The 23,871-nt window shown below is 40.3% G+C and overlaps 1 protein-coding gene across 6 annotated transcripts in view; it reads right to left on the reverse strand.

The window, feature by feature from the left end:
• Window positions 1-2,971: 2,971 nt before the first annotated feature.
• The window catches only part of ALG5 (ALG5 dolichyl-phosphate beta-glucosyltransferase), a 47,526-nt gene continuing 26,626 nt past the window's right edge, over window positions 2,972-23,871 (reverse strand). For all 6 annotated transcript variants that reach the window (XM_073342339.1, XM_073342348.1, XM_073342330.1 and 3 more), the window contains 2 exons: window positions 6,079-6,164; window positions 2,972-4,323 (listed from right to left, as the gene is read on the reverse strand). In XM_073342339.1, the coding sequence (XP_073198440.1) occupies window positions 4,211-4,323; window positions 6,079-6,164 (199 nt within the window). In that variant the 3' untranslated portion in view covers window positions 2,972-4,210. The remainder of the gene's footprint in view (window positions 4,324-6,078; window positions 6,165-23,871) is intronic.

Below are 23,871 nucleotides of genomic sequence, written 5' to 3' on the forward strand. Positions count from 1 at the left end.
GGACTGCAATATCAAACATCTTTCAAAATATCTCTTTTGCACTGCAGCATCGTGCATTTAAAAGATGAAACGTTATTCTGATCAAGTTAATGTCTTTGGTGAGATGGGTGAGACCCCAAGTGAAGCTGAACCCACTAATGCTCCTTTAAACTGAATGGGCTACCCTATGGCAAGTATGCAGGCTTATTACTGGAACATTCACTACAGTTCATCTCTGTTTCAGGGAAATGAAACACTTGCACACTTTGGAAAAGGCAGGTATGCACTCAGCATTTATCTCATTTACAGCATGTAAATAAATGCTTATGTATGAAGTTGCTGAAAGGATTGGGAGCCTGCTAAAAATCTGGCACACTATATTGACAAGTTAAAAACGGATTTGTTCTTAGCCCCAGAAATATTACTATGGATTTGCAGAGTGCTTGAATGCAAGCACTAGGGTTTGCAGAATGCTTGAACGCAAGGGGGCTTAAAAAAATATCAGAAAAGGATAATTGTCTAAACATATCTAAATGAGCAGCTTGACAATCACATAACTATACTTACAAATAGAAGGCAGAAATGGTTCATGGTAATAAAAATGGTGAAATGTAGAATAATGTACAGTAGAGCTATACATGTTCTATTTCCCCTTCCAGCGATCAATCTTTTAAATAGATTCACAGGTGAGGGTGGCTGCCAGGATATGATCTCAAATGTATGTTTTATTTTATATAATATTGAAAAAAAATAGCAACAGTAAGAGAGGCTGGGGCTTAATATGACAAGGTTAAACAAAGGCTAAGGGACAAATGTTAATTTTTCTTTATCCCAATGGTTATTTACTACATATATTTTATGTTCTCCCATTCTCTTGCCTGTATTTGATCTATTTGTAGATTGTAAGTTTTCTGTCTGTGAACATCTAGCACACTCTTGGGTACATGGTAAATTGATAATTATGGGTAGAAGCAATACTAGTATAGGGATTCAAGAATAGATATTGAAGGTGTGTATGCCACAGCTAAGGATGTTCTGTACTTTTCAAACATTAATTCAGTTTAAATTTGCATCGCACCTGTGTAAAAACTAGTTGTAAAACTAATCTGGGCATTTGTTTCCAGTTGGTATGGGAATGTCCTCAGATATTTGTTTTGAATTCTGCAACTGGTATATTGAATACAGTTCTGCAGAATGAACTGGAGCCATCTCCTGCCTTTCGTTGCTGACACTTCATCATTTTGTTCATTCTGCGCATTCCAAATGGATTGAAATTGCTTTATTACTTGTGCCCATGTGCACTGCCCTGAAATAATGCTGCAGTGTCATTGAGCCTATGGACTGAGAATATAGAGCTAAATTCAGGAGTTATACCAGTGATGGATTTGGCCTGTGATGTACTGTGTATCTGCAGAAAAGGTTATCTATCAAAAAAGATCAAAGTGAATCACTGTTCTTTACTGGAATAAACAAACTCCCAGGAAGTATCAGAATTATGTCATTTTATTGTCAAACACAATAAAAAGGCAGTTACTCACTTGTAATAGGCGTTCTTGGAGTCTCTTGCCTCTGCTGAGCCACATTTGGAACGGTTTAGCAATTAAATCCCTATCTCCTCTCTGCAGGAGAGCATGTAGACTTCAGACTCCACCAGGAGCTTTGTGGACTTCAGAAAATGTGTGGCACCCTCAAGACAGACCAACTGTAGTGAACAGTTTCAAAATTAACTCTCCAACTGTTCCAAAAATGCTGCATATTAACTTTTTTCAGACCAAATTTGTAATTTCCAGGTCAAGCTATTAAAAAAATTGAGAATATTTTATTAACAGAACAGAATTACTACTCAGGCTTTTTTCCTGCAGCAGTCATGTTCCAAATGTCTTGTCAGATTATATTTAAGGGGAGTGTGCTAAAAGACAACATATGGAAAATGTCAGGGAAAAGAGTTTATTGTGAAGTTGCATTACAATGTATATCTATACACATTCTTAATGATGGAGTCTCTGCTCCACCATTGCTTCATATTATCCAATAACACTGGAAGAATCCTGAGTAAAAGAATTAGATGAATTTTAGGGCTTGTCAAAATTTAACAAAGAATTTATTGTTTTCTTTTTGAAAGGTCATTTTTCTACAGAAAAGGGCCAGTGAAAAAAACTTTTGATAAAGTTGACAGCTTTTTATTAAAAATTCTCTTTTGCAAAACTTTCTGCCACATTTATCAATTTTTGTCCAACGTTTTCAAAATCACTGATGTTTTTTGTTTACTGAAATCTTCATTACTGAAAACTATTTTCAGTAAAAGAAACATTTGGATAATGATTCAAAACCTGAAGATATTGATTAAAGTTCTGCAGAAAATTTTGGAGAAATGAAAGTAGGTCAATTCTGAAAGCTGTGAAACAAATAATTTTGAAGTTTGTTTTTTGCCAGCTTCATGATGAGATCTGATTATTTAAGCCTCTCATTTTAATTTTGTTATACACAGATTTATGATCAGTGTTGCTCAAATGCATAGTAATTTCCATAATCTAATATAATGGTTTTTACCGACAAATCCTGTGATATTTAATCTGGAAGGATTCTTTTAATGCAGGTATTTTGTGTGTAGTTTCCTTGGTTTAAAGAAAAACCCAACACCTGAATTCCCCTAGCCTCTTTCTAAGAAGCTGCCAAAAATATTCAGTTGAAGTTTTCAAAATCAGACTGAGGCAGACACCTTGCATGGAAAACTGCAGCCCAAATGGTTAGTTTGAGAAAGTTATAAGCTTCTGAAAACATGATCTTATAATGGGAAACATCAAACAACCTTAACAGGTGATATTACCAGCCCTGCCTATCACATCAGTAGTGCATAGAACACTTACCACAAGTGAGCAGTTATCACTTTATTCTGGTTAATGCAGCAACCAGTCACATAACTCATTCAGCAGAAGTGACAGATCTATATGGACCAGAACACCAAAGGAAGTGAAGACTATAAAACAAAAACTGAACATGTTCATTGAGATTTTATTTCAGTACTACTTCATCCTCCAGAAAACTGAGGTAACCAAACCCTAGAAGTGTATAACAACTTGTAAAAGGAGAAAAGACAGATTCCAACTTAACATATCTGAAAGTACAACTGGTTGTACACTCCATTTTCTTTGCTTTAAACAAGCTCATGGGAACAACTTCTTAACAAAGTGTGAAACATATTACCCTTTATGGTAGGTTCAAGAAACTGGTTTACTTGTTTGGCAATCACAAATGAGTCTTTTTGACATTTGCCATTTTAAAGTTATGCTCCATGATAGGTTGAGATACTTTATCAGTAAAAAGCCCAGCCCTTAAAGCTGAAAGCTCATGACCTTCACAGCTAAAAACCAAACATCCTTAACGCACACGACCCCCAGCAACTCCAAGGTGTCAGTCTGTTAGTATCAAACTACTTTCTCTCTGGCCTCTGTACAACAGTTCTTGAGGCTCCCAGTCTAGTACATATAATATTCACCTGAATGGCCAGATTGTATCTAATTGTAAAAGAAAGCATTTTAAAATTAAATGTGCTTTCTTTTGGAAATGTTATAGTCCATGGGGAGTGAATATGAAGTAAGATCTCAGACTTAAGTGTTTTAAATTGCAGGTCAAGACAGATTACAATTGGAATTTTATGAGATTACTGAACAAGTTCTCAGGAAAATAGCGCATTCGTTGTATAACACAGTAAAATCCATTAATATCAGCCATACCATTTAAAGATTTAAAATAATAGCCTAAATCCATAGAAGTAATTTAATACCACTATTACCAATTCCAAATCACAACATATATGTGTGTTCAAATACACAGAATCAAAAAGGGCTTTGGTCATCCACAATATTGCACTTCATGGGATATGGGCTCCTTTTAATGTGCATTAACGGGAATTTCAACTGCACAGTGAGACAAAAGCAGATTTGTTTATTTAATCTGAGTGAATTTATGCAAGAACCTTTAAAGCTGCTACAGAAGAAAAGAAAAAACAGATGCTGGGATCAAAACATATGTTGTTTAAAGATGCTTTTTCTTTCAGATTATAGGAACATTTGACTATCGGCAATTTTATAAAATATACGTACATTGCAAAAATGCAGTACATAACAGCAGCAATGAAGAGTGACCTCAGATTTCTTCAACATTTTAGTTCACTTGAAATAGTTCTCATGCTCCATTATGTGTAATAATGCATTTGGAGAATGTAAATAACCTAATTAGATTTGCTTGTTTCGAGACGCCAGGCACCAGTCAAATATCTCAGTCGTATAAAAAGAAGATCCCTGCCCATCTGCAGCCAGCTCCAAAAGGGAACCAGTTTTGAACCTATGGTTAATAAAAGATACAAAAAAATCAGAGGGACAATGTTTAAACAAGTGTTCACCTTCAATAAAGTTAACATCAGTAAGATAGATTTAACCAGAGAACATCTGCATTGTTAGCTTATTCAGCACCATGATTTAGCCCTTGACTTTAATAAACATTTCCATTTGAAAAGTTAATGCTTTATAATTTAAATTATATTTGAAATTATACTGAGAGTGGGACATTCTAGGTCAGAAATAGATGGTGGCTCAACATATGCAACAGTGGCATATGTACACAAATTTACTGCTACACAATAAATCACACTTTGTTCAGGCAACTAGACTTAGAACCTGAGCAAAGGTAATTGGAAGAAAGCATGTGTTTGTTTTTCTTTCGTAAAATCACTCAAGACACAATCTTAAAAGCACTAGCACAAACCCTACAACCTATCCTGAAGGATGACCCAACACTCTCACAAATCTTGGGAGACAGGCCAGTCCTTGCCTACAGACAGCCCCCCAACCTGAAGCGAATACTCACCAGCAACCACATACCACACAACAGAACCACTAACCCAGGAACCTATCCTTGCAACAAAGCCCGTTGCCAACTGTGCCCACATATCTATTCAGGGGACACCATCACAGGGCCTAATAACATCAGCCACACTATCAGAGGCTCGTTCACCTGCACATCTACCAATGTGATCTATGCCATCATGTGCCAGCAATGCCCCTCTGCCATGTACATTGGTCAGACTGGACAGTCTCTACGTAAAAGAATAAATGGACACAAATCAGATGCCAAGAATTATAACATTCATAAACCAGTCAGAGAACACTTCAATCTCTCTGGTCACACGATTACAGACATGAAAGTTGCGATATTACAACAGAAAAACTTCAAAACCAGACTCCAGCGAGAGACTGTTGAATTGGAATTCATTTGCAAATTGGATACAATTAACTTAGGCTTGAATAGAGACTGGGAGTGGCTAAGTCATTATGCAAGGTAACCTATTTCCCCTTGTTTTTTCCTAGCCCGCCCCCTGCTCCCCCCCTTTCCTCAGACATTCTTGTTAAACCCTGGATTTGTGCTGGAAATGGCCCACCTTGATTATCATACACATTGTAAGGAGAGTGATCACTTTAGATAAGCTATTACCAGCAGGAGAGTGGGGTGGGGGGAGAGAAAACATTTTGTAGTGGTAAACACCCATTTTTTCATGGTTTGTATTTATAAGAACATCTTCTGTATTTTCCACAGTATGCATCCGATGAAGTGAGCTGTAGCTCACGAAAGCTTATGCTCAAATAAATTGGTTAGTCTCTAAGGTGCCACAAGTACTCCTTTTCTTTTTACAAACAATTTAACTAACCCTTCTTCAATAGGGCTAGACATCATGCTAGGTAGAATATGCTCTCTCTGTATCTTATAGCAGAGTTCCCTACAAGCTGGAAAGCAAAAGGCACTGTGAGAAACCTGAAGCAAAGAGGGTGACCTAGGGGAGCCTGTACATGGGAGAGGTGAGAGTTTTGGAGCCATCACAAGAAAGGGCCGGAGAAAGGAAGTATTGGAAGTGGAGCCATCAGGGGAAGCTGGCCAGCCTTACTGCCTTCCGGTCTTTTACAACTGGATGGCTGTATGAGGAGAAGGGTCAATGCAACAGGTCCTCAAGCTTGGAAAAAAGTGTGTCACTAGAGGATGATACAAAGGTATTGCTTTCTGGACTGACACTCACGGGGATGGGAGGTGGGTAAGCAATTTACTCACCATCAATTTCAGTCCAGTTGACAGCAACCTCTGCTATTGGTATTTTCAAGAGCTGAGCTATGTAAAGAAGTTCCACATCAAATGCCCTGAAATAGAACAGGAAATAGTAAATTCATTTGTATTTATTTTCAGAAAAAAGACCACCGCAGTGTTAATTAAATCTCTGTTCTGGTGTAATTTAAGGCACTTAGTGTGGAGTTATCAAGTTTATACTGATACTCTGAAGGTCAGATTCACATGAAAGATCAATCCATTATATAGCTGAATGACAGAAACTAGCCAGGGTACAAATTACAATACCTCATTGCACAACACATACATTAAAAGAAAGGATGAAGTGCTCGTATCAGCACTCACACTTTTCATTTGGTCACAGTCAAGATTTAGATCTTTGTAGAGCTTCCTTGCAGCACCAACCTACTACTCTAGTGTTTTCTCGGGTTTCAACTGCACCTGAAGCTCCTCCTCCCTTTCTTGATGCTGCTGTATGCTGATGTGAAACTCTCTCCTTGTTTTCTTTGAGTCAAAAAACAATGCAGAAGGGAAGTGAGGAAGCAGAGAAATGATGGGAGCTGAGGAACAGCTGGGAGTGCATATAAGAAACCATTATAGAGCCTTTTCACTCCTCAAGTCTATCATTTTTACTGGCAGGCTCTGCTCAGAAGAGATCCACTACTAGAACAGTTGGGGTAGCAGAGGTCAGGAGTAGGTGCACTGGCCAAGTTCACACAGTTTCTCATTGCACTATGTCTGGCACTAACAAACACCATAAGACCTACACTTAAGCATGAAGATTCACTCATTTCTTCACCCCACTTGTACAGCTAAAATTCCTCATATGCTCAGCATTCTTCAGGCCTGGTTTTCATAACAGCTGAGCATCCACAGCTCTCACTGAGGTCAATGGGATACATGGATGATTGCTATTAGACATAAAGGACATGATTTTCAGTAAATAGCTATCTACATATAACTTGTGCATTGCAAGGGTGACTAGAGATAAATTTAAATCTCTAGTAAGTCAGTATTTCTCTATATTTAGTTTCATATACTAAGTACTGAACCCCAAATATTCTGACTTCTTGTTCACCTGTCATTAGGTTTCTCTTTACACTTAAACATTTGTTCTTAGACAGCCATGAGTAACAGAGGTCTTTTTTGAAACAGTTCAGGAATATTAAGTGTCTTATCTGAATTAAGATAATTTTATTTCAGACTTTCATATAGGTCACTCACAAATTCCCTGTTTCTTAACTATTTCTAGGCAACGACTAATTTTAAATGCCAAACGTTTGTTAAAGAATGCGAACACTTATGCTCTAAGTCAATTGTTATTGATTTTTAGAGTGACATAAAACATTAGCACTTCCTTTTCAGCAACTGCATTGTCTAACTAATAAAAAGATATAGTTACATAAGACAATTTGTGCCTTCAACTGTCCAACCAGGATATCCATTATAGTCCTATTTGAAGTACCCTCTTGCTTTGATTTAAAAGACAACATATACATTACTATATTTCTATAAGAAGGCATTGAACCATTTCTGTTGTTAAAGGTTGGGGGAGGTTAAAAGTTTAAGTAAAGACAATTTTCAAGTTTAAAAGGTTTTCTTGGGGGCGGGGGAGGAAGAGGGTACCTGTTGAAAACTTCAGGAACTTAGTGGCCATAAGGCAGCTTTAGCTAAAGGGTGCATACCTCTTTTAACTCTCATATAACATCCAATATATTAAACTAATGAGAGGTGTTAGCTGCTAGTGACCAGGATAGATTTAAAAAAAATAATCACGATTTCAAAAACTTGTTTTCATGTTGTTAATTCTTTACTTTCTTCCTATTTTATAGCCTTAAATTGCTGAAGTGGGTGTTCTGTACCTGGTTCCTTAATTGGTTTCCTAATTATTAGTAGAATTCCAGATTTTACATAGTGTTTTTTTTTTCCACACTTAAAATGCTCATCTGTGCTGAAGAAGAAAAGTCCAGAGTCTCTAACATACCTACTGGAAGAATATCACATACACAAATACAAGATTGATAAGCAAACAGTGCCAGCTATAATTGCAACCAACACCACTTTCCTGTATATATTGAACTTCCACAAGTCAAGAAAGCTGAAATACTTTACATAATCAGGCTGTACTCCTCCATCAGGGTTTTTAGTTTGAAGTCAATGGGATTTGTGCTCCCAAGTCACATAGGTACTTTTGAAAATACTACCATTAGGTCCTCAAAATACGGCTTGACAATTTTGGCCTCTGTGCCTGAAGAGTTCACAATAACTAGATGTGACAGAATTCAATTTTTATTTTTTGATAATTTCAATGGAGAATATCAATGTTTATTTTTAAGCATTTTTTTCGATTTTCATTTATCTAAATTTTCAGTCATGGGAAATTACGGGAGAGGGGTCAGACAATTATTTAATTACAGTAGATGCAGCAATTCAAAAAGTTAAAGCTCTAACTGTTAAAACACAAATTGTCAACATCATGTCAAAATATACAAAGTAAATATTCTCAAATCAAACTCTAATTTCTCAAGCAGCATTTTTCTTACTTGGCCTATTTGTAAATTTAGATCATTATTGATGGAAATTTTTTTTTGCAGTTTGTGTGTGTACTGTGGAAATGACATTTATCAACATTTACCAATAAAAATCTAATCTCACCAACCCTGTCACTCATTGTTAAAGTCTAAATAACTTTCATTGCTAACACTGAAGCAATTTTATTTTGATGAGACAAAGATTTTGTCCCCCTAGGAAGTGTGTAATAAAAATAAATTTTATCTGCGATGCTGCAAACACTTATGCACATGCTTAACTTTAAGCACCAGCAGTCCCACTGAAGTCAATTTGATCATTCAGGTAGACAGTTACATACCAGCTTAAGTGTTAGAAGGAGCAGAGCTTTAACTTTGTATTTTATATTTTGCCAATAGCATTTGTAAAATGTAAATAATTTTTAAACCCTTACAGCACTGACATTCAAAGAAAATAAACAATCATTTAGAATGTAGTTTGTGATACATTTTAATTTGAATTTGCCATAGCAAATTTTGAAATTAGTTTTACAAAGCCTCAGCTAGATTTTAAAAAGTTAAGCAATGCAAATCAGTCATTTAAATCACTCCCCACTGCTGCTGACTGCCTTTTTACTCCAGCCCCTTTGAAAACAAGAGTTTGACTGGGGGAAATTAAAGAGTTTAAGATTTAAAAGAAACTCTTGCTTTTAAATAAAATTGTTAAATACCTATCTTGCTTCTGCCCCCTCCCCCCATCTAGGGCAAGATCCTTCCCTCTGCTCTAGACACTTTATGTTACATAAAAGTGCTGGCCAGAGAAGTGTAAAGGGGCCCATAAGTCTCATATTTGTCATGGGGAGGATTCCCCAGTGCAAGAATTGAGGAATGCAGCCATAAAGCTGTCCTCCCATGATCCCTTATGTGTCCCTGTGCAGGTGGTTTTCTGAAGGTGGGAGAAGCTGCATCAGACAACACTGAAAATTCCAGGAAGCATTGCAAGTTAACCCATAGGACAGCCTAGGGAGGCTGCTGTAATTTAGAGGAATTGTCTAAATTATGCTGAGGGACTCTCCAGACCCCTTAACAGACCAGGATCAAGAGGGTGCAAAGATGTCTTAAAGCAGCTGCAGTTTCCACTCCCCTGGACTGCAAACTCTGAATCTTTCCTGTAATCTTCATGGTATTTTGACAGAGGCTATTGTAGAAAGGTGGTCAGTAGCATGCAAAAGAGACACAAGCCTCTGCAGATTGTCAGATGAGTTAGAAATGCTGCTTCCCCCATTCCACTCCAAACCACCCTCCTTTCAGACAAAACCGTACAGGACTTTAACATAATTAAAAATAATACATTACAATTAGTGAAGCAGCAAGAATATATCTCAAAATAGGTGCTAGTGCAGGAATCCAGAGAGACACCCCCATACAGTCAGATACCGCCACAGTCAAACACAAGTGATTACACATTGGCCTCCTCACTACATCACTAAAATAGGAAATTCAAACTAATGGTTTCCATGGCAACTGTAACTCAGCCATATTGCACATATATATTCAAAAAGCAGAACTATTAACATTACCCTGTACAACAATAGAAAAACGCAATAGGTGCAGAAGGCAGCCAAGTTAAGTTAGCTAGGGAACCAGAGGTTTGCAATAATCTCAAATCAAGATGACTTCAGAGTGGGAATAGGGCCCATTAGCTGCCACAAAAGCAGTTATCGAAGTAAATGAATTTGTCTGAATGTGCTGAATCTGTTCCAAGCGATGTTGCTGTTTAAAAATTGTTTAAAAAAAACCCAACAACCTACGAACAATTGAGAACTGAACACTGTTTATTAACCCTGCCTAATTACTCCAGTTTGTTCTATTGAAATTCTAGGTTTGTATTACTTGTCATTTCTGGCTGACATTTTAGATTTGTAAGCAAAGATATATTCATTTGTTATATTCACCTCTGAATAGCTGCAAACAAGCTTTTAGCTCTAATACAGTGGTCTCCAACCTTTTTACGCCCAAGATCACTTTTTGAATTTAAGGGCAGGATCTGCCCCTGCCCCGCTCACTCCATCCCCCCTCCCTCCCATGTCGCTTGCTCTCCTGCACCCTCACTCACTTTCACTGGGCTGAGGCAGGGGTTGGGGTGCAGGAGGGGGTAATGGGGTGCTGGCTCCGGGAGGGGGACACTTACCTCAGGCGGCTCCCAGTCGGCGGCGCAGCGGGGCTAAGGCAGGCTCCCTGCCTGTCCCAGCCCCACTCAGGCACATCAGCACATCCTCCCCATCATGAGCCGGGCCACCCTGCCAGCCTGTAGTGCACCATGTGGCCACACCGCTCCCAGAAGGGGACAACGGGCTTCTGCGGCCCCTGGGGGAGGCACATGGTTCCATGTGCTGCCCCCCTCTGCAGGCACTGCCCCCACAGCTCCCATTGGCCACAGCTCTCCATTCCCAGCCAATGGGAGCTGCGGGGGTGTGCTTGCAGGCAGGGGCAGCGCACGCAGACCCTTGCCTCCCCCCCACCCCACGGGGCCTCAGGGGTTTGCTGGCCATTTCCGGGAGGGGCATGCTGGCCACGGCAGGCAGCCCTGCTGTGCCACCGTGGCTGGAGATCCCGATCGACTGGGAGAGTCTCCAGGATTGACCAGGCGTTCGACGGGTTGGTGACCACTGCTCTAATATGTTATAATTCCATAATACCCATTACATGTAGTAATTGACTAGAAATCTTAACAGGGACAGATCATTTAATTGTCCTATGTATTACACTGCACTAACTGGTCTAAAAATGCTGCTCAGCCTAGGGAACTAATGAACAGAGTTCAATCATCAGCTAAGCACTATTGTAAGTTTTACCACCTTATAGAAATTGATTAATGCAATGCCAGGACATCACTATCCTGCTGAAGTGACATTAAAAAAGAATTGTGAGCAAATTTTAGTGACCAGGAAAGTAAAGGACGAACATCCCTGGCAAGAAGGTGCTCCCTCCCCCCGACGGCATGTGATGATGAACATGTCCTAACCTTGAACCACTTCCTCCTCCCACGTTGAATGCCTAAAGGAAAAGGACTCATGGGTGGGATACTACTGGGGTACATTTCAAGGTGTATGCACATCCACTATCAGAGTTAGTGAGGAAACAGATTGCAACGTATTCAGTAACATGATGATAACTAGTTCTACATCTCGTCAGACCAGATGGTGCACTGGAATCTACTGTCTTTATGATCACAATATGAACAAGGGTGAACTAGCTGAGGCTTAATCTGGACAAGAGCAAAGTGACACTAGTGGATTTGGAGGTTGTAACCTTATTAGTTGGCAAGTGCGATATCTGCACCCAGATTAAGGGAGTGCACCTGCCATTTGCGATTCAGGTTCATAATCTTGGAGTTTTATGAGAGCCAGGACTGCTTTAGGAAGATCCAGTAGTGCACTTATTTTTAATTGTGTTCTAACACAGGTTAATGAGCACGATCTTAAATTGTAGCATAGACAAAGGAGTAAACATTTGTTCCTGGTCGTATTTAACCCTAGGAATTTGTTCCTTTACCTATGCTGCAATTTAAGATTGTTTTAGTTAACACATGTTAGAACACAATTCGAAACCGCTTGTGTGATATTCTGTACCTTGGGGCAGCGCCCTGTAACCCCCATATTCCTCATTTGTATATGACTGTGATCTTACATATGAAGCATGCCTTGTAAGGTATCAGGGAAAAGGTTATGACCTGCTGAAAGTCTTTTCTCTATCCATATATGTATATCATTAATGCATATGAAGTTATGAGAATTGTGTTCTATAGCTGTCACGAAAATAATGCTGTAAATTGGGGAATCAGCCAGATATTAGCTCACCAAAGGCAAGAGAAAGGAATGTAACCAACACCCGGGGCAGGGTATCAATCAAACCATCAACAGCCATTGTCCAGCAAAGGAGCTACAATTCAATGATTCACCTACATGAGGCCACAGCAGGGGAATTGCTCAACCTTGCCTGGAGACTCAGCAATGCCCCCAGACACGCCTGGACTTGTGGTCCCCAAGCACATGGGACTGAGGTTATAAAACAGACACAGTGACTACACGGGGGGCCTTTTCTCCTGCCCCCACCTATGCTGCAAACAACAAAGACACTGAGAAGAAGACTGAAGATTCAAACAGAGGAGACTGACCCAGATTTAAGGGACAAATCTGTATATTAAGGACTGCAATATCCAGTGGGGTGAGAAAAACTGCTTAATATACTTGCTGCCAAGTCTAATAGGGTTGAGAGTTTACATTGCAAACTTATTTTTTTTCTTTTGGCAACTGACTTTTTGCCTATCACTTAAAATCTATCTTTTATAGTCAACACATTTGCTTAAGTGTTTATCTTTACCAGTGAGTTTGTATGAGGTGTGTGGCAAATTTGCTCTGGTTTACAAAGGCTGGTGAATATCCACTTTCCACTGATGAAGTGGTGAACCAATTAATAAATTTGCACTACTCATCTTGAGCAGTACAAGACGGTATATTCCTGGGGTACAGTACTGGGAGCTGGGGGGAATTTGCTCTGATGCCTGTCTCTGTGTGATTCATGAGTGGCTCTGGGAGCATTCATGCAATATAGCTGGGTGTGGGGCTCCACATGCTGTTGTGCCGAGTGATCACAGCTCCTGGAGGGGTTTACTGCTGATCACTAGCAAGGCTGGAGAGAGTTCAAGGGGCACAGCGGTCCCACAGTCCTAGGCTGTACCCCGGGGATCCTGTCATAGCATGCACAAGCCATCTGTATCAATTTCCAAATCAATTGTGCTCAACTTCCAGTATGTTTATCCTGCCGGCCCTGCAAACTCACCCTGGGCTCTGAAACTCCAGCCCAGCTTTTTCCTGCTCGTGCATCATCAACAGCAACAAGTGTTTTCCAGGACAAAGTTAGGCCCTTTGTTATACATGTGAGACTATCTGGAACGTAGGCCTTATCTAGATTGGCAAGGGCGTGCCGGTATAGTTATAGTGGCAAACCCATTTAGTGGAGATATAGATTATACTAGCAAGAGTTCCCCAAATGAAAAGATACACTGGCAAATTTTTGTTGGTATGCCTGCAACTACACAAGGTTGCTTCATAGAATCATAGAATATCAGGGTTGGAAGGGACCTCAGGAGGTCATCTAGTCCAACCCCCTGCTCAGTGCAGGACCAATCCCCAACTAAATCATCCCAGCCAGGGCTTTGTCAAGCCTGACCTTAAAAATATCTAAGGAAGGAGATTCCACCACCTCCCTAGGTAACGTATTCCAGTGCTTCACCATCTTCCTAGTGAAAAAAGTTTTCCCTAATATCCAACGTAAACCTCCCCCACTGCAACTTGAGACCATTACTCCTTGTTCTGTCATCAGCTACCACTGAGAACAGTCTAGATCCATCCTCTTTGGAACCTCCCTTCAGGTAGTTGAAAGCAGCTATCAAATCCCCCTTCATTCTTCTTTTCCACAGACTAAACAATCCCAGTTCCCTCAGCCTCTCCTCATAAGTCATGTGTTCCAGTCCCCTAATAATTTTTGTTGCCCTCCACTGGATGTTTTCCAATTTTTCCACATCCTTCTTGTAGTGTGGGGCCCAAAACTGGACACAGTACTCCAGATGAGGCCTCAACAATGTTGAATAGAGGGGAACGATCACGTCCCTCGATCTGCTGGCAATGCCCCTACTTATACATCCCAAAATCCCATTGGCCTTCTTGGCAACAAGGGCACACCAATGACTCATATCCAGCTTCTCGTTCACTGCCACCCCTACGTCCTTTTCTGCAGAACTGCTGCCGAGCCATTCGGTCCCTAGTCTGTAACGGTGCATGGGGTTCTTCCGTCCTAAGTGCAGGACTCTGCACTTGTCCTTGTTGAACCTCATCAGATTTCTTTTGGCCCAATCCTCTAATTTGTCTAGGGCCCTCTGTATCCTATCCCTACCCTCCAGCGTATCTACCTCTCCTCCCAGTTTAGTGTCATCTGCAAACTTGCTGAGGGTGCAATCCACACCATCCTCCAGATCATTTATGAAGATATTGAACAAAACCGGCCCGAGGACCGACCCTTGGGGCACTCCACTCGATACCGGCTGCCAACTAGACTAGTCATTGATCACTAGCCGTTGAGCCCGACAATCTAGCCAACTTTCTATCCACCTTATAGTCCATTCATCCAGCCCATACTTCTTTAACTTGCTGGCAAGAATACCATGGGAGACCGTGTCAAAAGCTTTGCTAAAGTCAAGGAACAACACGTCCACCGCTTTCCCCTCATCCACAGAGCCAGTTATCTAGTCATAGAAGGCAATTAGATTAGTCAGGCATGACTTGCCCCTGGTGAATCCATACTGACTGTTCCTGATCACTTTCCTCTCCTCTAAGTGCTTCAGAATTGATTCCTTGAGGATCTGCTCCATGATTTTTCCAGGGACTGAGGTGAGGCTGACTGGCCTGTAGTTCCCAGGATCCTCCTTCTTCCCTTTTTAAAAGATGGGCACTACATTAGCCTTTTTCCAGTCATCCGGGACTTCCCCAGATTGCCATGAGTTTTCAAAGATAATGGCCAATGGCTCTGCAATCACATCCGTCAACTCCTTTAGCACTCTCGGATGCAGCGCATCCAGCCCCATGGACTTGTGCTCATCCAGTTTTTCTAAATAGTCCCGAACCACTTCTTTCTTCACAGAGGGCTGATCGCCTCCTCCCCATGCTGTGCTGTCCAGTGCAGTAGTCTGAGAGCTGACCTTGTTCGTGAAGACAGAGGCACAAAAAGCATTGAGTACATTAGCTTTTCCTACATCCTCTGTCACTAGGTTGCCTCCCTCATTCAGTAAGGGGCCCACACTTTCCTTGGCTTTCTTCTTGTTGCTAATAAACATGAAGAAACCCTTCTTGTTACTCTTAACATCTCTTGCTAGCTGCAACTCGAGGTGTGATTTGGCCTTCCTGATTTCACTCCTGCATCCTGAGCAATATTTTTATACTATTCCCTGGTCATTTGTCCAATCTTCCACTTCTTGTAAGCTTCGTTTTTGTTTCCCCCAACCCCTTCCCCTGGTATAGCTATGTCGGTTAGGGAAGTGGTTTGTTTAGGTGTTTTTTTTTTTTAAAACCTCTCCTAGCCGACAGTTAAGTTTAGGCCAGGCCTTAGTTAACAAATAACTCTGCAGCAAATCCAACTCATTCCCTTATTTGTATTGGCTCTGCAGGACTAAGAGGAGGGACAAAACTTGTGTCACTTAAGCGAGCGGATAGCGAGCGGATACAGCAAGACTTGGATCTGTGGAATAAGGTGGTGCCATTTTACCAGTAATATTTGAGGTAAAAGTGCACACTTAGTGCTTATATTGGAGAAACAAATGAAAGTTAATTATTTTTACAATGTTCACTAGCTCAGCGTAATTTTAAGAAGAAACAGTTGGTACCACAACACGAGGCACCCTCTTCAGGCAAAATTATACAAACAAAATGTTTCTTCCCATCAATCAGCTGTGAGTTGCCTAACAAAACATAAATTTAACCTGTCACAGAGGTACAGAAAGCATCTAATTGTCAATCATTGAGAGGAATAAAAAATACACTTGGAATTTCCCTAATGTGACTAGAATCCAGTATGAGGCAGGATCCATCAAACAACACCTGGAATATTTGATTCCTTCCTGCAGGGAAAGGAATCCAAGATGCAAGGAACTTTTAAGAGATCCCTTTGGGTCAGAAAAGGACAGTATTTCTGACTTAAAATTTACTATCTGCCAGTGTAGCCATCTGATTGGCTAAACTTCCTTCAGTAGTTTATGGTTTTAAAAAAGAAAATCAAAAGAAAAAACAGATCATCTTTCAGGTTAAGATTGTAGTTGTAGAAATAGAAATATCTTCTCTTTAAATCTGGAAACAAGTAATTCCCAACTGTCTCTGTTATGCTTTTAATATAAGCCTTTTAACTTTTTTTTTTAAGTTTAAATTTAAAAAATGTGCATAATCTATTTCTGAGAAATAGATTAGTGGTTTAATCAGATTCAAAGCCTAAAACAAAGCATATGCTCTTTGTTTGGAGATTGCTCTCATTTCAGATCAATGTCAAAACTTAGCTGTATCGGAAATAAATTTCAAAAACATTTGGTTTGTACTGGTAGGTATGCAAAAGACTATCCAAAAGGCAGCTTTAAAAATAATCCCAAAAAAATCTCCCCCCTTTAATTCTAAATAGAATGCATGCATAGTAACTTATAATGCTATGAGACAAATACAATACTCCTTTATATGGCTTTGCATGTCTAGAATACCTTTTGTCTATGGATTTCAAAACACTTTACAAACAATGAAAGGAGTTTAAAAACACCCCACGCTAGTTTACCTAGGCACTTCTATGGCCCTCATCATGATAGTATCTGAGCACCTAAAGTATTTCAACTCTACCCATGTTTTCCTGTTTGTGAGCACCTATACATCAAATTCAGATATAGCAAATAAGAGTTTGTGCTCTCAGACTGCTGAAAGATTTAATATTAAGGAGAAGGAGATGCTCTGGTCAATAACTGTGAAACTGAAATAGAAAGGTGGAAGTGGTAAGACACAAAGAGATCCAATTCAAGTTAACATTTGGATCTGATTTTCAGGAGGGTTTTTTTGACATCCCATCTCCCCCCTCCCCCCCCCCCCGTCCCCATGGCATGGGATGAGAAAACAGAAACAAAAGGCTCCATTTAAAAGATGTTGGTGAAGAAACACTGAAAATACTGTAACCATTCCTTTTTGGTGGCTTGCTAGCTACTTAAAAACAAAAGTTTTTTTTCACTCCGTCCAGTCTAGCAGCAGGACATCTACACTGTTTACATTAAGAAAAGGAGGACTTGTAGCACCTTAGAGACTAACCAATTTATTTGAGCATGAGCTTTCGTGAGCTACAGCTCACCTCATGAAAGCTTATGCTCAAATAAATTGGGTTAGTCTCTAAGGCACCACAAGTACTCCTTTCCTTTTTGCGAATACAGACTAACACGGCTGTTACTCTGAAAACTGTTTACATTGCCACATATATTGTTAGTGAAAGATATCTGGCTCACAACTGAGAGAGAATGTGCTCTCAACACTCGTTCCTTCAGTGAGGTATGTTAACAGGCTGCTGAGAGAGACAAAAATAAATCTAGCTATCTCTTGGATAACTGCTTCTCTCTTTTCAGGAGCAGCTCTGACAGGGTCCAGTGCTCCAAAAGAAGACGCGGCACTCTCTCCTGCTGCCCTGCTAATTCAGCACTTGCTCTCTCTAGCATGTACAAAAGGCTGCTTCTCCCTTTATCTGAGGGGAGGAATTCCTGGGGCCTTGCCTGCAGGAGCAGCTGGCCTCCTCCATATATGCAAGAAGCTCAGCATGGAGTCACTTTGAACTACAAAACTGGATGTTGGTTCAGTAGTTTCTCCCCAGCCTTCACTCCTCTCAGGACTTTCTCAGCAGTTCATCTTTTTGTGTTTGATGCGACAGAAATTCAAGTTACAGTTAGAGGGGCACTTTGCAGAGTTACAGTTGGTTTGGTACTAATTGCATTAGAAATCTCAAATGTCAAAGGATTTATAAAGTATTCCGCTGTGATAGCTCACTACAGACACCAACTCAGAATACAGGTCAATAATAATGAAGTGAAGACTTCCATTTTTTTTTTAAAAAAAGCTATTAATTTTGAATAGTGTTAAATGTTGAACGCTAACTTTTTGGAGTGAAGATTGTTCTGCTTTAAGAAGTTAGCTTTGGGCATGACATATCTCTTGATTTACTGAAGCTAAAATGTGCAACAAAGCTCCAAAAATATGGGACAAAAAATTATTCAGGCAAGAAACCTAAGATTATGTTGGTTACATTCCTTTAGTCCAAGTTACTTTCTAGAACTTTAGTTGTGATTATTTTTGATGTAAAATAATTTTCAACTCTAAATGAGAAGTCATGTTTGTGTGATGTGTAGGTAAACTGAGGAGTGAAATGAAGGGCATTTGAGAGGCACAAGAGTGATTGTGCAATGTCAGGACGCAGTCCTGCCAGATGCTGTACATCCTCCTCCTGATGTCACTGGGAGTTGGGTTAGTGCACAGGTGCTGGCCTGTGATATACAGGAAGTTGGACTAGATGATTTGGTGGTTTTAGCCTTAATTTCTCTGACTTTGACTATGACCTTGCAGGATTAGCCACTTAATGCTTTTAGAATATTGGGGGGTGGGGTGGAGGAAGGGGAGGGGAGAGTTAAAAACGGAGGAAAAACTTGAAAGTGTAAAAGATTTATTGTGTACCTGTCGTGTACGTTTTTCCAGACAAATCACTACAACACTGTTAGTTCAGGTCTTTGATAACAAAATATCTATAAAATATTATTTACCAAAAAGACATGGGATAAATACACCGTTTCCTAATTTTTAGCCTACTTAACTATTCATCTGATAGGCTAGAGCATTCTGTGAAAGAAGGGCAGAGTAGGTATTTTTTTTAAATCAATATGCAAAGCTGCAGTGAATGTTCAGGCTGGGACAACCTGACAAGAGAAAGGAAGTTCTAAGGGGAGACTGAGCCAACTTTAGTTTTATTCTCTCAAAGTGAGAGCTAAGGGCCAAATCCTGGATCCGAGTTATACAGGAGAAAAGGACGTATTTGTCCCGTCCTTCCTATGTAACTCAGCTCTACACTGTGCCAAATGATCCTGAATCCAGTCAGCCCAGCAGAGAGGGCAGGGGAGGATTCTGCAGAAGTAAAGTGCTTAAAGCTGAGTTGAGCTGATGAAGGGTGGGTAGGGAGGCCAGTGTTAGTGTCTTCAGACAGGTATGCCCCTGAAATAGGATCTTATTTGTTGGCTTTTCTAAGCACCCTGCTGCCCCTCCTCCCCCCGATCGCTATAGTATTGGAGCACTTTCCTAATTCAAAAGGGTATCATGAGGATAAATTCATTAATACTAGGGAGGTACTTTCCTCATTTTACTGATGGGGAAATAGGACACACAGAAATTAAGTAACTTGGACACATCTTGCAGGAAACCCATAGCAGAGACGGTAATACAGTGCAGATCCCAGAGTCCCTGTGCAGCATAAAGACTATCCTTCCTCTCCGACAGCAGCTTCTCTCCAGTCCCCAGTGGACAATCTCAGAATGAGATCATCAGCCAGAAGTGGTATATGAATCCATTAAGGATTCCCTGCTGCTCTGAGCCAGAGTGAACATACCCCTCCCGCACTTGCAGGGACCTTGTGGAGGCACCATGAAGACAAACTGTCTAACTAATATTGATGAGAGGCCTGCTGGGATGGAATCACTGTCTTTGTTGGGCAGCAGCAGGAAGAAGCTGGGTTTCTCCCTGTCCCCCATGTTATTTCCACTCACTCTCAGGAGATGTGTACAGCCTCCTTGGTACACAGCCAGATTGGCTGCTCAGCTCCCGCCAAGTTACACATGGCAAATGCATCAGGGCCCAGATTTATCCAAAGGGAGTCTGAGTTATTGGATTGTCAGAGTCTCACAGTTTTGTGCAGAAATTGTTTTATTTAATAATTAATGCTGTTTCTAAAGGGTGAATTATGCTTCCAAACAGCTAAATAGGGCAAATCTATTAATAAAACATGCAATGACTGGATGCAAATATACACAGTGAAACTAGAAGAGAAATTTGTTGAAAGCTACATTAGATATCAAAGGAAAAAAACTAATTATTCTTGTTTTAGACAAATTTGCCATTTTGGAATATTTGCAGAGAATCATGGAAAAATATAAGTCACTCTTTCTCCATGAGCACAGCAAGCATTCTTGATAAGGGGTTCCAAGTTTTATAAACATCAGAAAGCCTTAAGGGTATTGCTTTATGGTAATTTACAGAGTAAGCTACAGCATAAGGCTAACTTCACAGCAGTACCTCTGACTAAAGCAGGTTAGGACACCATATTGAAAAGGTCACCTGTTCCTGAAAATTTGGTATCTATTACAGTTACACACATCACCCAAAATTCCTATTTAAGTGAAGTCATATTTCTCTAGTCCCCCCCCGAGTTTATTCTGCATATTTGACTGTATGGAGTATATAGTCATTTTCACTTTCTCACTCTCATTTCTCTCTTGCTGAAGAGTCACTTAAACAGTCAGAGGAGCTGCAAAATCCTCATATTTTTTAAAAGGAATTTATATTATTTACTACATACTATTTAGAGGGTATCAGCAACTGGAGTTACTTGAAACTGATGAATTTCAAACAAAGAAGATTGATCGTTTTCCCTTTAAGGACCCCTTTATTTTCTTTGAAAAAGCCAGAGAGCAACTATACTCATTGGTTTCCTCCTGCTTGCAGCACAGCTGTTGTGTCAGCCTCCTGAAGTAATAGATACTCCTTGTAGTTAAAGAGACTGTCAGAAAATAATATATTTTGAAGGAGTACACTTTAGGGCTGTGCTTATCATGGAAATTTCCTTAACATTAATGCAAGCAAATTAATAGAAATACGTCTATAAAATTTAATTACTTTTTTTCCTTAGGAACAGATGAGTAGTCTTATGCTCTAAGATTATGGGTTCTATTCTTGGCTCTGCTACAGTATTCCTTTGTGACCTTGGACAAATCACTCGCCTAGAAACTGATTTTCAGAGGTACTGAGCACCACAATTCCAATTTAATAGCAGTTGTGGGAGCTCTGTACCTCTGCAAACTGGGTCCTTAAGTTCTGCACTTTCATATCCTCATCTTTAAGAAATGAGGAGACCTCATAGCTTGCTTTCGAAGTTCTTGCAGTGTGTATTTCCCCTCTAACTCAATGTCAGATTTTTCACGTCCCCGATCTCTGAAGCACCCCACCTACCCCAGCCATTTTTGTATCTCCATCCTAGAAGCAACATGGCTTGGCAACAACTGCTGAAGATCAACCTAAAACTAAACTTACAGGCTTTTGATTAGCTCTATTAGACAAAAGTTCTCAGCACGCGCATGGATGTTGTACTCTATTCTTGTGAGCAGGCAGGTTAATGAGACACAAAAAATTTCTTTCCTCGAGAGGTTTTCCTAGATGAAGACAGTTTGAAAAGACTAGATTATACTGAAACCTGGGCCTGTCAACCATGACCGTGTCCATTTAGCAAGAGAGGTGGTGCAAAAAGTCTACAGAAACTATGACACTTACTGCGGAAACAGCATTTCAGTCTCATGAGCATGTCTACACTGCAATAAAATACTTGCAGCTGGCCCATGTCAGCTGACTCAGGCTTGCAGGGCTTGGGCTGCGAGGCTATAAAATTGCAGCGTAGATGTTCGGACTTGGGCAGGAGCCTTGGCTCTGGGACCCTCCCGCATCACATGACCTCAGGGCCTGGGCTCCAGCCTGAGCCCGAATGTCTACACTGCAATTTTCGAGCCTCAGCCTGCTAACACATGCCAGTCGTGGGTGTTTTATCAGAGTGTAGACATACCCATCATAGCTGTCCTCACAAAGCTACTCTAATAATGGACATTCCATCACCCTCTCCAATGCTAAATTACAACGAAAGACAGCTCTAAAACAATTCAAATTGTATTAATGGTTTTTACTGCCCTTCTTCAGACTAATGAGAGCCATTTTACTGCCCACTTTTATGAAACAGAACAGCATGGACAGAGTACATCAGAAACTTCCTTTACATATTAGGCTTCTTCTAATGACACTTGGTGGTGTACTTTTCAGGTACTCATTAGGTAATGATTTGAGGGAGGGTTGGTTGATGAGTAAGGAGTTGTAAAATTGTACTAGAGAGCAACACAGGCTGATGAAGTTTCTAACTATCAGATATCTCTCATCATATCACATGCCAGAGTAAGGATAGACTGCAGGGTTCCAGACATCACCATCCATCGAGAGTCTCATCAGTGTAGCCCAAGAGCCTTCTTGTATCTTTATCGCAGACACTCCGTATAAATATTAAAATTTAGCTAACACATCTCTCCCCTCTTGCATACTGTATGCCTCAAGTATTGAGGAAGAGAAATTCTGCATCACTGCATTATTCAACCGATTTTGGGGTACGGTTTACGTGAAAGATGCTAAATTAAATAAAACTGTGTTTTCTACATGCATTTTGGACACAAGACGAACAATTTGTAAGCACCACAGGATAATAAAGTTATAAGGAATTGACTGCATGGATCTGTCAACAACAAATCATGCCAAAACAATCTAATTTCCTTCTTTGTCAGGGTTACTGCCCTAGTAGGGGGAGGGGGGGTGAATATGATGTATCTTGATTTTAGTAAGGGGTTTGACACAGTTCTCTGTGACATTCTCATAAGCAAACCAGGGAAATGTGGTCTAAATGAAAATATAAGGTGGGCGCACAATTGGGTGAAAGACTGTGCTCAGAGTAGTTATCAATGGTTTGCTTTTAGACTGGAAAGGGGTCTCTACTGGGGACCCACAGTGGTCAGTCCTGGGTCAAATATTATTCAATACTTTTATTAATGACTTTGCTAATGGAATGGACAGTGTGCTTTTAAAATATGCAGATGACACCATGCTGGGAGGGGTTGTAAGTACTTACAAAGTATAGGATTAGAAGTCAAAATGACCGTGACAAATTGGAGAATTGGTTTGAAATCCACAGGATAAAATTCAATAAAAATGAGTGCAAAGTACTAGATTTAGGAAGGAAAAATTAAACTCATAATCACAAAATGGGAAACACGAGTAGGGCGTAGTACCACTGAAAAGGATATGGGGGTTATTGTGGATCACAGATTGAGTATGAGTCAATGTGATGCAGCTGGGAAAAAGGCTAATATCATTCTGGAGAGTATTAATAGGAGTAACATATGTAAGACAGGGGAGGAAATTGTCCCACTCTACTCTGTGCTGGTGAAGCCTCAGCTGGAGTAGCGTGTCCAATTCTGGGTGCCACACTTTAGGAAAGATGTGGACAAATTGGTGAGAGTTCAGAGAACAACAAAACTGATAAAAGGTTTAGAAAACCTGATCTATGAGAAAAAACTGGGCATGTTTAGTTTTGAGAAAAGGAGACTCAGGTGGGACCTGATAACAGTCCTCAAATATGTTGAGGGGCTGTTATAAAGAGGACTGTGGTCAGCTGTTCTCCATGTCCCCTGAAGGTAGAACAAGAAGTAATGGGCTTAATTTCAAGCAAGGGAGAGTAAGGTTAGATATTTGGATTTTTTTTTCTAGCTATAGGGGTAATTAAGCTCTGGAATAGGCTTCCAAGGAAGGCTGTGGAATCCCCAATCATTGGAGGTTTTTAAGAACTGGTTAGAGGAACACCTGCCAGGGAG

This window comes from Lepidochelys kempii, chromosome 1 (genome assembly GCF_965140265.1).
Source record: "Lepidochelys kempii isolate rLepKem1 chromosome 1, rLepKem1.hap2, whole genome shotgun sequence".
Lineage (NCBI taxonomy): Eukaryota > Metazoa > Chordata > Testudines > Cheloniidae > Lepidochelys > Lepidochelys kempii.